This window comes from Cygnus atratus, chromosome 2 (assembly GCF_013377495.2).
Source record: "Cygnus atratus isolate AKBS03 ecotype Queensland, Australia chromosome 2, CAtr_DNAZoo_HiC_assembly, whole genome shotgun sequence".
Lineage (NCBI taxonomy): Eukaryota > Metazoa > Chordata > Aves > Anseriformes > Anatidae > Cygnus > Cygnus atratus.
The window spans coordinates 56,125,628-56,141,920 of NC_066363.1; the positions used below are offsets into that span (position 1 = coordinate 56,125,628).

Sequence of the window (16,293 nt, forward strand, 5' to 3'; positions counted from 1 at the left end):
AATTTCCACAAAACTTGCAAACTTCGCAAACATTGGAAAATTATATTCCCATTACCACTTTGTCACAACAATTTCTTGCCAAAATAAGAAAAAGAAAAGTGAAGATAAGCTAGCTTCCACACCCTAATATTTTTTAGGAAGTAAGATCCCTTTCTCCTTCACTCCTTTCCTGTCTTCCTTTCCTATGAAGGCGTATGTGTCCATAATAAACTGATCTCTTACAACCATTTGTTTTGAATGCACTTTATGCATTTCAAAAGGACTAACATGGATGTGGGGGCTCTGTAGCTTCTCTTGCCCTAGCAAGATCAATCTCTAATGCAGTTGGAACTTCAAGAAGATGTGATCTGGCTATGAATAGATAAAACTTTTAATCCAAGTGTTGGTCTCCCAGTTCACAAGATTCAACCCAAAGCTCAGACCTATGTATTTCCAAATATATTTATGAACCAGAATATGTAGATTTTGATGAAATCCACACTTTTTTTCTAAATAATTAATCAATATAGGATGGCAAGAAAATAAGTTTAAATGAATTTATGATGATAGATTTATTTTGATTGGTAACAATTCTAATATTGAACAATGAAGTTCAACACTTCAAAACTATTCAATACTGTCTGCCAGACCTGCTATGAGAACAGGTACCCCTGATATATTTCTGTTGTTGTGTTACTTGATTTAATTAGTTAATATATATTAGTACTGAGAGATGTAGTTTCATATCATCACTTTTAAATCCTGGATGCAATAATCTGACTTGCTTGTAACAAATATTAAACAGGATTTACTTGTTTAATTAACAAAAGCTGAAGAATTGTTTCTATTGTTTTCCCATACTCTTCAAGCCTTCTGTGTAAAGCATTTACCTTTAATACAAAATGGTCCATCATATGCAGTTTTGGAACAGTCACAGGAGTAGCCGTTGTATTTCTCGACACATTTGCCACCATTTGCGCAGTACATCCCATAGCTCGTGCAGTGGCCAGAGCAGCCAGGCTTCACCCCTGGTGTGACTTTTGCTCTCTCTTCCAAGTCCAGCGTCACTCCATTCATCCTTAATGAACGAATGCAACCTAGGAAACCCCGCTGGCCTCCTGCAGCACCTGAGCAGGAACGTAAAACCATAAGACAACACTAAATAGATTTTATTGTTGTTACTGTATATGAAATATCCTGCTAAGCTTGTGACAACAGCTGGAATTAAATAACTTCTTTGTAAAGATGAAGCATTATCATGACCTAATGAAATTGAAATCGGTTAAATCTCAGCTTTCAGACCTCACTAAAAGTACACCCAAATAGCAAGTGCCTTTGCTTTACACTGATAAGAGATTAGAGATTCTAGCCCTCCACTTTAAGACTTCAAATTTCAACTTCAAGATTTTTAGAGAGAACAGTGGGAGAAATGGTCTTAGCTCTATCACTAAGATATAGCCCTACTCACCATATAATTAGTAGTTATGAATGTTAATAATAATGCCACAATATGTTATGAACTTTAATATTTTTCAAAGCCACCGTGGGGAAAGAGGGAAAAGATTTTAAACCCCCTTCTTAGCTGCAGTAGGAAATATAAATGCTCATTTCCAAGCAACATCAGGCATATTGCTTAGCTGCCTGAGTATAGAGTGAAGGACACAACATTGAAGAGCTACATTTGAAAATTTAAGTTAGAATGGCTTTTCTTAGCAGTCACTAAGGATGGTTCCTTATTTTCCCTGTAAATGCTGAAAAATGTGATTTCATCTCAGAAAGCCTTATCTAGGGCTTGATTAATAATAATAATAATAATAATAATAATAATAATAATAAAAATGCAGGCAAATAACGAGTGGCTGTTATCTGTTCTCCTCATCCCCTCATCTCTTTGATTACTGCAGTGTCACAGATGCTAAAGAGTCCCCTGTTCCTGAGGAAATCTGAATGCTCATCTCTGCAGAGCACAGAGGTTATTTACCTGGGTGAGACAGAGGACCAAATACAGACCAGATAGGCTGCTTCAAATCAACCACACATACCAAAAAACTGTTTCAAATTCAATCACTGCTAACCGGAAAATTTGGAGTATGAGGAGACAATGCTTGGTCTCTGCTAATGTGCACAGGGCAGAGGTCATTCTGGTGTGGTTCCATTCTATGTAAACTAATATATACCATGGTGACGAAAAAGATCCTAATACATCTAATTTCTACATCTTTTCCCTCTTGGTGAGTGTCCTAGCCCCTAGAACATGATGTCATTCTCCTCCAGGCTATCTTGTTGGCCCAAGGAATATTTATTTATTCTATAGAAAGTGGAGCAGGAGGCACTGAAACAATTCTTATTCAGTGTTATTATCCAGGCCCTGATGTTCATGGTGTTCATTTGAGATACTTGAACTCAAATCAATTCTCTGTCTAACTCAGGGTAAGAATTTAAATCAGAGACTGTTCTTTGAGATGTGTGCTCCCTTCATCAAGTTATATGATATAGATCTGATTCAGAAAAAAAAATCAGATGCATACTTAGACATTCAACTTTTGGCAATACAGGTACAAAGTATTTCAAAAAATTGTTGGTGTACCAGTTAATTCAAAACTACCTAAAAAAAAAAAAACAGTTACTAACAATTCCCCAAGAACTCAGGCTGGAATATTTCTATTTCCTCACGGTTTCACAAAAAGTCTTAGTATTTCCTTTAAAATTTTAAGGTTTCCTCTTCTAAACAAACTTCACATTTCAGCTGATTTGGAAGTAGGCTTTAATTCAGATCATGGTTAGCAGTAAAGTAGAATCTCAGCTTGTAAATAATGGTTGCAACTCTGGTGACACATTATATACATAGTTTGCTGTGACAATGTGCTGTTTACCAAGGCAGTGAAGAATTTAAACATTGTTTTAATTCATTTCTGCTTTTGAATCTGCAGTAACTTGGAAAAAAACAAGATAATGTTAATTTTTCCTTCCTCCTCCCCTTCTCCCTTCAACAGATATGTAGAGGAATAGGAAATTGCTCACCATTTTATGCAGGTTTGATTCCAAGTAATGTCATTTGGCATATCTACACTTTAGAGCCATAGGGCTCACAATCAGAGACACAGAAGTACTGCTGGAATGGCATGCCCCAAATTCACTGGAGACCAGCAACTCCAGAAAGCAGCTGGACTAACATGGTTCTGGGAAATGCATTTGTGTGACACCATGCAATATTATCCTACGTTGAATGGGAAAACAACCCATGGGACTAAAGGGAAATGACTGCAGTGAGCTGTGAATGAAAAACCATGGACAATGACCAGACCTGCTGAGGTTAGGATAGGCACCACAGGCTCATACAGTCCTGGCACCATCTATACAAAATTTTTCAATTCCATTGTTAATATGTGGGTGAGACTCATGAAAAAAAAAAAAAAAAGGAGTTTGGCACTATTGTCTGCTGGAGTCACTTTCTGTCAGGAGCTGTAGGTTGGGAAAGACAGAAATGACAAGTAGCCAGCACAGAATATTTTTCACTTAGTTGATCCTGTTATTTCTACAGCTATGGAGATTCTTTTTTCTGCCATGCAAGTACTACTCCAGAAGGGCAAATTCCTATGTTAAATTAACTAGTACTGGCAAGACACAAGGCAATGAGAGTCCAGTATGTGACAGCAAAGCCCAGTTACCCACTCCATATCTTACCAACGTAGAGCTGGCTGTACAATTCCAGTCGTGTGTGCCCTTCTGTTGGGGCTTTCCGGACCTCCAGGGGCAGCTGGTCTACCTGCAGACTGGCTTGTTTGACATTTCTCTCAGCGTTGACCCGATGCCACTGGTCATCATTCAGCTGGTTGGGAGACCTGACGACGATTTCCACAGGCCCGTTTCCAACATCAAATGAAAAGGAAACCTCTGCAGCAGCTGAAACACCAAGCAAAAGAGAACCCATCTTGTGCTGTAAACATAAACACACTTCCTTAACAGAAAGGATTAATTTCTAATAGAAATACGTACTGCTCAGACACCTTTCAGAATTTCTAAGCATATTTAATTCCTCTTAACTTGAACAGAACTTAAAATATTTCCAAGAAATGGAATGATTCTACAGCATGTGATGGAAATTAAATCAGTTTGACTTGTAAAATTAAACCAGAGCAAATTATATCCTCAAAGATGATTTTTTATTTCTACTAATAATTTCAATAATATCACAAAAAGTTTTAGAATATCACAAGCTTTTAGAAGAAAACACCAATAAGTTCATTTTTGAATTGTATTTTTTTTATTATTATTATTATTATTATTTTTTAGGGAGTATGTCTTTTGATAAAAAGTGGTACAGATGAAATTTATATTTTTTCTTCTGAGTGGCAGTTAATTTCTACAATGAGCTAAAAAATGCATGAAGCAGTGGTAAAGAACTATGTGAAAATTTATGTCTGGAAAAAAAATGGTTTCTTATTTATATTCATAGTACTCTATTTATAGTGGATGATTCAAAGAATGTTTAGAAATTTTACAAATGACCATTAGCCTCTACTAGGTATTCCTCCATGTTATATTCAGCAAACTATATAATTGATACTAGTGGTTATGCAAGGACTAATAAGTGCTTAATTAGCTAATTATTTATTAGTGACTAATTAATCACTATAAGTGATTATACATAGATTTTTGACTTAAGAAATACTATTTTGAGTTTCCCGCTGAAATTTATTTTATAAAAACTAGGGGCTCAAAATTATTTTATAGTGGCAAAACATTAGATGAAAGCGTTACCTTGAAGAGCGAACTTCAAGCTATTTAAAGACCTAGGGAGCAAGATCCTTAGGAACACTGTCCTTAGGGACAAATGAGCTGAACAGAGTTAGCAACTATTTAAGGATGTTTTCCTCAGAGTACAAGAACTCCCCATCTCCTTGTGTAAGAAAGTGAGCAGGGAGAGCAGAAAACCAGCATGGCTGAGCAAGGACCTTTTGGTCAAACAGAGGCACAAGAAGGAAATGCACAGGCAGCGGAAGCAGGGACATGTGCCCTGGGAAGAGTACATGGCTGCTGTCCAGATGTGCAGGGATGGGATCAGGAAAGACAAGGAATGAATGGAACTGAGTTTGGCAAGGGATGCAAAGAATAACAAGAAGGGATTCTGTAGGTACAGTGCTCAGAAAAGAAAGGTCAAGGAGAGCGTACCCCTTCTGATGGATGAGAAGGGTGAATTGGTAATGACAGATATGGAGAAGGCTGAGGTAATCAGCCTCAGTCTCCACTGTCAGACAGGCAATCCCATGTCTATCATTTCCCTGAACCTGAAGATGAGGGCTGGGGAAACAAAGTCCCTCCCACTGTAAGCAAAGAGCAAGTTTGAGACCACCTGATGAAACTGAACAGGTACAAGGCTGTGGGGCCTGATGACATGCATCCCAGCGTCCTGAGGGAAATGGCTGATGTAGTTGCCAAGCCTCTCTCCATCATATTTGAAAAGTTCTGGCAGTCAGGTGAAGTTCCTGGTGACTGGAAGAAAGGAAAACATCACTCCCATTTTTAAAAAGGGTAGAAAGGAGGACCCAGGGAACTGCAGACTGGTCACCTCTGTGCCTGGAAAGATCATGGAACAGATCCTTCTGGAAGCAGTGTCAAGGCACATGCAACACAAGAAGGTGATCCAAGAGAGCCAGCTTGGCTTCACCAAGGGCAAATCGTGCCTGACCAATCTGGTGGCCTTCTATGATGGAGTGACTGCATCAGTTGACACGGGAAGACAAACCGATGTCATCTACCTGGACTTCTGTAAGGCCTTTGACACAGTCCCACATGACATCCTAAGCTCCATATTGGACAGAGATGGATTTGAAGGGTGGACCATTTAGTGGATAAGGAATTGGCTTGAAGGCTGCACCCAGAGAGTGGTGGTCTATGGCTCTATGTCCAGGTGGAGGCCTGTGATGAGTGGTGTCCCTTGCGGGTCTGTCTTGGGACTGGTACTGTTTCGTATGTTTATCAATGATAAAGACAGTGGGATCAAGTGCACTCTTTGCAAGTATGCAGATGACACCAAGCTGAGTGGTGCAGTTGATACACCAGAAGGAAGGGACACCATACAAAGGGACCTGGACAAGCTTGAGAAGTGGGCCCATGTGAACCTTAATGAGGTTCAACAAGTCCAAGTGCAAGGTGTTGCACCAGGATCAGGGCAATTCCAGACATGAGTACAGACTGGGAGAAGGACTTATTGAGACCAGCCCTGTAGAGAAAGACTACATTTTGATTACACTGATCTAAAATCATGGGATTTTAGTGGACAAAAAACATGACATGAGCAAGCAGTGTACACTTGCTGCCCAGAAGGCCAACTGCATCCTGGGCTGAATCAAAAGAGGACTGGCAGATTGAGGGAGGTGATTGTCCTCCTCTGCTCTGCCCTTGTGAGGCCTCACTTGGAGTACTGTATCCATGTCTGAGGCCCCCAGCAAAAGAAAGGTGTTAATCTGTTAAAAGAGGTCCAGAGGAGGGCTACTAAGTTGATCAGAGGGTGGTGAGACACTGGAACTGGTTGCCCAGAGAAGTTGTGGATGCCCCATCCCTGGAGGTGTTCAAGACCAGGTTGAACAAGACACTGGGCAATGTGATCCAGTGGGTGGCATCCTTGCCCATGGCAGGGGGGTTGGAATTAGATGATCCTTACCGCCCCTTCCAACCTAGGCTGTTCTATGATTCTGTGATTACTAGAAAATGGGTAATCAATGATAGCATTCACAAAGGAGCATATCAGACAGAAATAAAGACAACTAAGACTTCCATTTATTTATTTATTTATTTGTGTGTGTGTTTTGTTTGTTTGTTTGTTTGTTTTTGAAATATAAAATAAAGCTGTAGTGCCATTTCATTTTTCTGAAAAATCCCTGGTGACCAATCGTGTTCTCAGTGGTAGAGTTGTAACTTCTTGTATGGTTAAATTACCAGAAGTCTTATACAAAATCTATCAGCACATCTGATAAATTGTGGTAGAAGCAACACTCCATTATCATTGTCATTAAGAACACTGATAAACAGTGAGTATTTTTGTACATGGCCTAGTAGATTTCCACGTGATTTTCACAGATTAAATTAAACTATGCACATTTTTAAGCAATCTGGAAAGACTGGAATAAATGTTTCACAGATAATGTTATTTCAATCAAAATTTGTTATACAAACAGCACCTTTTTTATTTCATTAAAAGAAACAACATATCCTGGTTTCAGTTAGGACAGAGTTAATTTTCCTCCTAGTAGCTGGTAGGGTGCTATGTTTTGGATTAGGATGAGAAGAGCGCTGATAACATGCTGATGTTTTAATTGTTGTAGAGCAGTGCTTACACCAAGCCAAGGACTTTTCAGCTTCTCGCTCTGTCCTGCTAGCGAGCAGGCTGGGGGTGCAGCAGGAGCTGGGAGGGGACAGACCCAGGACAGCTGACCCAAACTGGCCAAAGGGGTATTCCATACCATCTGATGTCATGCTAAACAATATATAGGGGTGGCTAGCTGGGGTGGGGGGGCCAGCTGCTCAGGGATAGGCTGGGCATCGGTCAGCGGGTGGTGAGCAATTGCATTGTGCATCACTTGTTTCGTACACATTATTATTAGTAGTACTATTACTATTACTATTATTATTATTATTATTTTCCTGTCTTAATAAACTGTCTTTATCTCAACTCACAGGCTTCACTTTCCCATTTCTCTCCCCCATCCCAGAGAGAGAGGGGGGAGGGCGAGCGAATGGCTGTGTGGTGTTTAGCTGCTGAACAGGTTAAACCACAACACAGCAAAAGCATACTTAATTGCTGATTTACTCCCTGTTCTGTGCTGAATGAAATAATTTCATTTGTTGAATGAACTGCCTTTCACGCACCATGAATTTAGCCTATTTGGCCTTCTGCACTTTACAAGACAGAAAAAATGTATGTGCCAAAACTCACCATTCAAGAAATAAAGCTTTTGTTGTAGTGTTATCATGCTTTATAATTTCAGGGGGCCTGCCAATAAGCTACGAATTAGAATATTTTCTCCAGTACTTAAGTTGTATGTTACATCCATGTCTATTTTCAAGAGGATGTGCATTTGTCCATTAATTTTTACTTTGAAGAAACCCTTCAAATCGCTTCACTGCCAGGCTTGACTTGCTCCCAAAAGCTGTCTGTCTGAAGGACTGTAAAATGAGAACTCCTTAGTTGAAATTCCTCTTATTCTGAGGCAACTGATGGCACCGTTGATATTGCACATGGATGCCTTGAAGGTGAACCCATCCAGGATTTTGAAAACTTCTGCAAGAATGCTTCTTGATTTGCAAGCTTTTGGACTTCTGGATGGAAGCAGTTCTATTTTTTTTTTTATAAGGGAAGATTATTCTTCTTTTAAAAGAGAAAGTGAAGTGCAGAGAACTGGCAAATAGAGATATTTCAGGTAGAATTTTTTATGCCTGCAGAGTCCAGCTTTATGCATGGCTTTAGACTGACTGTATCACAGTCTAAAGACTTGTTTTATAATGAAATCCATACTTATTGAAAAAAATTATTAGCTCTGATGTGAAAGTAAAAGTACCATTTGTATAAATTCACATTATATTTTTATAATGAAAGTTAAGGTTTAGGAAGGAAAAGCTTTCCAGAACTATCTTCTCATTAAAGGTTTGTTATCAGTGCATGTACCTTCTGACTTGTTCAAAGTTAGAAATTTATAAGGTTCTATGGACTGTGCTGATCTGTCCCTAGGCAACCTAAAAATGTGACTCTTACAAACCGAAGGGGGGGAGGCTTATCTGCTAGACTGAAAAAAAACATGAAGGACACCAGTGAAAAGATCTTTGCAGAGGCACAGGCTGCATGGCATCATCTCACGTGAATTCTGTTACTGGTTCTGACTCTTCAGTCTCAGTTTCCATTTGAATGAATTCTTCAGTCTACAGTGTAAATATATTCTCCAACCAGGGGAATAATAGAATCATAGAATAGTTTGGGTTGAAAGGGACCTCGAAGATCATCTAATTCCAACTCCCCGCCACGGTCAGGAACACCTTCCACTAGTCCAGGTTGCTCAAAGCCACATCACATCTTGCTTTAAACACATCCAGGGATGAGACATCCACAAAAGTCTACATAAATACTTGCACATATGTCTACATAAAATACTTCATATTGGCATTTTATCAGAAATGGATGAACATCTGTGGTGGGTTGACTCCAGTCTGCAGCTAAGCACTTAAACAGCTGCTTACACACTTCCCCCCCCCCCCTCCCCCCAGCAAGTTGCAGGAGAAAACAGGAAGAATGAAAGTGAGAAAACTCATGTGTTAAGATAAAGACGGTTTAGCAGGTGAAGGAAAAGAGGAAAAACAACAAGAACAACAAACAAAGTAAAGCAAAGGAAGTGGATCACTAAATCCCACAAGCAGACTGATGTCCGGCCAGTCTCCAAACAAGGGACCCCTTGGAAGCCCAAACCCTCACCTTCTTCCTCCACCCCAGCTTTACTGCTGAGCATGATGTTGGGCAGTGTAGAGTATCCCTTTGGCCAATGGTCACTTGTGTGCCCTTCCAACTTCTCGACTGCCCTTAGCCTATACATTGGAGGGGTGTGGGGAGAAAGTTGGAAAAAGACAAATCCTTTATCCTTTTCAGCAGTGTTCAGCAATAGCCAAAACATTGGTGTGTTGTCAAGACTGTTGTAGGCATAAATACAAAACAAAGCACTTGGTTGCTGTGAAGAAAGATAACTCTATCCCAGCCAGATCCAGAATAATATAAAATTTATTCAGAAGTTCAGTGTAACTACTTATGTGGAAAGGTATTGCTTATTTATTTATTTATTTATTTATTTTCCTAAGTATGGTTTACTTTTCAACCTCTCTGTGTCTACGTATACAACCCTTTGGACACAAATACATCTTTGGTGCAATTTCATCCTAGGAAATAAAACCACAACGGTGGTATTATTCTGACAAACTTATAAAAAGAAGGATAAAAAGCATCTAACATCTAACCTGATCGTTGATCAGCTGGACCAGAGCTGGATTTTTCAGAAACATGTACATAATGAGCAACACAGATCCCCAAGATTTCTACTGGCCAGTAAATTTGTAGCTCAGGAAGTGAGCATCCCTAATGACAATTTTATTTTCTATCCTACCAAACGCTACAAAACTCTAAGAAGAGAGAATGGAGATCAGACTTTGAACAAATGTCTGAAATTGCTTAATTAAGAAATTAAAAAAAGAAAATAAAAGTATTTTCAGTATATTCAGTTTGTACAAGGTTTTGTGATGGAAATTCCATAAAACTGAACAGAGGCAAATTTTTATGTACTCCTGCCACATATATTCACTTAATAAAGGGAGGCTTGTGGCTACACTTAGTTTTAGCATTTCTGTGCCTTGTTGTGTTTTAACTTGGCTGGCAGCTAAGCACCACAAAGCTGTCTTCTCAACCTCCCCCCACAGTGGGATAGGGGTGAGAATCAGAAAAAAAAGCAAAAGCTTGTGGGCTGAAATAAAGACAGTTTATTAGGACAGAAAAGAAATAATAATAATAATAACAATAATAATAACAATAATAATAATAATAATACAATAATAATAACGTGTACACAACAAATGATGCACAGTGCAACTGCTCACCACCTGTTGACTGACATCCAGCCCATCCCCAAGCAGCGATCCGCCTAACCCTGGCCAGCCACCCCAAACAATAATTAAAACGTTGGTGTGTTATCAACATGATTCTCATCTTAAATCCAAAACACAGCACCATACCAGGTACCAGGAAAAGATTATAATAGCCGAAACCAGGACATTTGTGCAATTATATATAATTAAATCTTAACATGTTTCTTTCATCAATTCATTTTTCTATGGTCTTAGGTTTTTGTCAGCCATCATTTCAGAATGTAGAAATGTGACTTTGGCAAATGAAATGATCTTCCTACTGTCCTTACTGTTTTTTTTTTTTTTTTAATATTTTTTTATTTTTTATTTGGGTTGTGTTCAGATCCCACCATTTCCTTATCTTAAACCTATGAAGCATTTGTCCATAAAAGTAAAGGACACATACATCATCTGTGGGATTCTGGATTCTTTGGATCCCTCCTTACAAGGCTTTTTGGCAGATATGTTTTAGTTAAATGAAAGATCTGAGGCTCAACAGAATGGGAAGTAGTACGCACTTCTATGTCCTTTGCTATGCAGGAGGCCAGACTAAATGATCTAACAGTCTTTTCTGTCACTTAAGATCTATGAATAGCTAAGTTTCCCACTTCCCTAGAATTCTTTGTGTTTCAAGTCTCTTTCTCTCTCTCTCTTTTTTTTCTCTCTCTCTCTTTTTTTTTTTCCTCCTATTTTCCTAGATTAATGCTTGCTGATAAATTATGGGCCAGAATTTCTACCTATAACGAGGCTACCAGCAAAGAAAAAGATGCTGACAGACAGATGGGTGCTCACAAAATGCTAGGTACTGGGTGGAGGTTCTTAAGACACAAAAACTGTGGAAAAAAAAAAAAGAGGGGGGGAGGGTAGGAATTACAACCCTCCTTAGAGTCAGTTTTCTATGCCTGTCTCTCCATTTCTCTTCCTCTTTCTTGTTATCTTTTCTCTGAAATACTTTCATCCCCTCCCTTGTACTTTGTTTCTCTTAACTCTCCTGATGTATTTTTATAACCTTCAATGAGACTCATTGATGTTTTAGTTGACTTATATCAAAGGGAAAACCTAGTTTCCTTAGGATCCTTTTGAAATTCCATTCTTAGAACATAAATGCCTTGTTATGGCTAGATTCAGAGCTCACTTACTAGCTGTAAATCAGCATACAACAATAAGCTATGAATTGTAGACTAAAAAGTGCCAGACAGATATTGTCTCCCTCCACCTCGCTTGCTTGTTCCATGAAAACAGCAGCTTGTAAATACTCTACCTCTGGAAGAGCAACATCTGCCAAACTTTTTAGGCAGTTTATTTTTAAATACACCTTTGACAAAGGGCTCACTGACTAAACCAGAAGACAGAATTCAATGAAATGATTCACTGAAATTCTTCCAATTGACTTAATAGACTCTGGATAGGAAAGGAAGACTTTCCAGGCTTTGACAGCATGGAAAACTATCTTGTCCACCTTTCTCACTTACACTCTGGAATCTGAGTAGTCTTACAAAGTCATCTATAAATTCCCTGGCCTGCTACCTTCATTTGCACAGGGGTGAGAGACAGCTGTTCCAATGCTGACATTGAAACAGTGCTGATAGCTTGTTCCTGGCTGCTGAAAATACATAGAAAGGGCTGCTGATGCTACCCTGAAGTGCTGTATTGGAACACAGTATCTGCTTTGAGGATGCCACATCTCATGGCATCATGGCATCTCACTTCTCAACTAAAAATTAAAACCACCAAAAGAACATCTCAGAGAGAAATTGCTGATACAACTTGCTGGATTGTAATGCAGGAATTTCTGTGTAGCTTGACTGACTGTTAATAATTGGATAGTTGTCAAAAATCATGGCCATATTTACAGCAATTGAACTAAGCATCTGGAAGATTTCATCATTTATCAAATTCCCAAATGAAATGGTCGTTTGAACTAATGAGCAAAAGCTTCACTCATTTGATCAAATGACAATGGACATCTAAGCCCATGACTGCAGTCATCCCTGAGCTAAGTGCCAAATGAACTAGCTCTGGAAGCTGCACAGCTGCATTAGCATGATGCTGTGCCAAAAGTAATTAGTCCTAATGAGAGGCTCTACCACAGCTAGGATCAAACACAGCATTGCTGAGTCTTGATCTATGTGGACATGCTATCTTTCCAGAATTAGTGCAGATATCTCTCTAATATGGTGGTTCATTGCACAGACAACACATTCTGTGTTTGCCTACAGATTGAGAAGCCAAACAAGAAAAGTCATGCAGCTTTACACTTTCTTGAATCTTACCCAGTCAGTATAGTAAATGAAGATGGAAGGTAGGCAAGATAGTAACTGGCGCAGATAACTATCAACTAAACCAAGAAACTAGGCTCCAGGAGTACCCCTGGAGTCAAAATTGGGTCCAGTCTTGTTCAGAATCCAATCTGTCATCTGCCCCTGGATGATGGGGACAGAGTGGTTGGTTTGCTGGTCACATAAAACTGTAAGGCTGAAACACTCTGTTTGTTCATGCTGAAAACCAGAGGGACTTCAGCAGGCTGGAGAAACAAGCTGACAGGAACCTCATACAATTCAACAGGGAAAAGTATAAAGTCCTGCACCTGCAGAGGAACAACCCCAAGCACCAGGACATGCTGGAAAGCAGCTTTGCAGAAAAGTCTCTGGAGGCCCTGCTGGACACCAAGTTGAATGTGAGACAGAAATGTGTGTGTCCTTGTGGCAAAGAAGGTGAAATGGTCTCCTGGGCTGCATTAGGCAAACCATTACCAGCAGCTTGAGGGAGGTGATCCTTCCCCTCTACTCAGCCTTGGAGAGGCCACATCTGAAGAGGTGTGCCCAGTTCTGGACACCTCAATACAAGAGAGACGTGGATGTCCCAGAGAGAGTTCGACAGAGGGCCATGAGGATGATTAAGGAAGGGAGAATCTTTCCTCTGAGGAAAGGCTGAGAGATCTTGGGGCTGTTCTGTCTGGAGAAGAGAAGGATCAAGGGGGGACCCTATCAATATATAGAAATACCTGAAGGGAGGCTGCAAAGATGGAGCTACTTTTCAGTGTTGCCCAGTGGCAAGAGCAGTGGCTATAGGTACAAACTGAAACACAGGAGGCTCTGTCTGAACATCTGGAAACGTCTTTACTCTGAGAATGACTGAGCTCTCTATTGGGATTTAGTTGAAGTCCACTGTCATTGTTTCACCAGCTTAAGTGGAAAAGAAGGCTGATGCACTGTAGCACTAGTATTTTGCCTGTGATATCAGTTTGTTTTTTTTTCTGTTTCTCTCGATTAACATTTTAATGATGAATGCTTGCTTCTCTGGATGGAATTAGAACATAATTGTGAACTTGTTTTCTGAAGCTCATGCTAGATAAGGCTACAGTGATCCTAGGAGGTGGAAGGAAGAAGCTAAAAAGCATAGCAAATATCAGTATATCACTTGCAGTAAAAACGTATTTCTGGAGCACGGCAAGAGGATGGTTTTCTGTCTTCAGATGGATAGATGATTTTGTGTCTACCAAATACAGATTTTGCTATTGGGACCTGCCTTTTGTGATGGTTAAAAGTGCAAGTTATTTCTGTGTCATGTATGCTTCAGTTCCAAAAAAACTAATCACAAAGTTCTACATTTTCCATTTTTCTCTATTGCATGTTTAGTCCTCTTGGGTCTCACTAGCAAAGTCAAAGAAATTACAGACATAACTAAATTAATAAACAAATACATAAATAAATACAGGTCATTATTCTGCTAGTCTGTTGGTTAGTCTGCAGCATCAAGCTTAGTTCTGTTGTACACATGCCACTTGCACAAATATGCATGCTTGTGTATATAATCCAAAAGATTTGCAGACATATTTCAGTGCTTCTTTATTGCTATTTTACATGGAGTTCAGCTAGTAACACTTTTTTCCCCTCACTGTCTTTCAGTATTGAAGGGAGTAACAGACTACAATGCTGTGTAGTCATCTCCTCAAGTGCACGATTATAATTGCAATGCTTCAATACTGCTATTAAAAGTGGGCTATTCAGTATTGTAGCCTGCCCTCAAAAGGTTGAGAAGTTGGTTATATAAAGAAGAACATCTGTTAGATGCAGCACTTCTCAGTTACAGCTTGTTTCTGGTCAAAAGCCATTATGTCAGTGAGACGTGTTTCTACACATATGCAAGACTAGATTACTCCTTTGGAGCAGAAGCTGGAGTACAGAACAGTGCAGACTTACAGTCCTTCCCTGAATTTTCCATAGGGTGGCCTAACCTGCTGTCTGACTGCAGCTGAGGGGGAATTTTTAACTGCTGGAAATGTGTCTTTACGTTTTCCAAAATACACAGGCTACCTGCAACTGGCTAAATGCTCTCCAGGTGCAAGGTAGTAAGAAAGAATGTTCCTGGCTTCTCTGACCTTGTGGAGGGACACTAATTCTATGACTTGCTACCGGCAGACAACCACTTACACATGCAATTAGCAGTATTTTGGAAAGTAGTAAGTCTACTTGAGCTCAATATGAAGGGAAAACAGAACTGGATAGTGTGCCTTCCTCATGAGTAAGTATCTATGAGAGGACCATTATAAGGAGGGGTTTGATTTTGGTAATGACTAAGAATCAGATATTTTTATTTAATTTTAGAATAAACACATCTATCAAACAACCAATCAAACAAAAATATCAGCCTTCCTACATAATAGATTAAATTGCTTTGGGGGACAAAAATATTACATTAAAATGAAAGTACCAAATTTTCTCATGAATTATCATGCAAAGGCCAAACATGCCCTCAGAATTATTTATTATCATTATTTATTAATTACTTCAGTTATGCTAACTGCACTCCAGCTGTCTTGTAGATAAGCACTTGGAAACAACTCTTATATTTTTTATGGTTATATTTTAGTTTGTATAGCAATTTTCAGCTGTAGATATCAAGAATGAAAAATGACATTACCAGTCCTGCATAAACAGGGAACCAAATCAAAGATATGTGAAAGAACTTGTTTAAGGTCAAAAAACAGATGACCAGAACAGGGCATGAAAAGATACCTACTTGCTTTACTTCTAAGGCAATACAATTTCAGATAGATGATGTTACCTCCCATCCATACATCCCTCTTCCAATAACTACTTAGCAGCTTGGAAGAAAGAAAGGAAAGGTGACTCAGTTGAAGGTGTTGTTGATCTCATGAAAGGTACTAAAGCTTAAAAAAAAATATAGCAGCAATGTCTTCTGGTCTTGTTTGTGAGAGATGATTCACAAAAAGGGAACTGCAGTCAGTACGCTGAATATAAAAGGAGAGGAGGAGTATGCTTTCCTATCTGTAGTGGGTACTAATATACTTCATTACACTTTTTAAACTGCAGTGCTTTACCATAGAACTGCACTGGTTCCATGCAACAAAAGACACCACAACAAGGGGAATGCACAGATATCAAAACAGAGCTCTCTCATGTAGCGTTCTAAGGGTTTTGTGTAACAGTTATTTTTTGTTGGATAAAAGGCAAAATAAGTCATAAAATCACACAATATCCTGAGTTGGAAGGGACCCTCAAGGATCTTCAAGTTCAACTCCTGGGTTCACAAAGGACCACCCAAAAACCTGACCATGTGTCTAGGAGCATTGTCCAAATGCTTCTTGAGCTCTGACAGGCTCAGTGCTGTGACCACTGCCCTGGGGAGCCTGTC

The 16,293-nt window shown here is 39.3% G+C and overlaps 1 protein-coding gene across 1 annotated transcript in view; it reads right to left on the reverse strand.

The window, feature by feature from the left end:
• Positions 1-16,293, reverse strand: part of CNTNAP2 (contactin associated protein 2) — a 1,162,302-nt gene that overhangs the window by 97,157 nt on the left and 1,048,852 nt on the right. Inside the window, exons 17-18 of the mRNA XM_035552545.2 lie at positions 3,664-3,882; positions 870-1,106 (exon numbers count right to left, since the gene is read on the reverse strand). Coding sequence (XP_035408438.1) covers positions 870-1,106; positions 3,664-3,882 — 456 coding nt within the window. The remainder of the gene's footprint in view (positions 1-869; positions 1,107-3,663; positions 3,883-16,293) is intronic.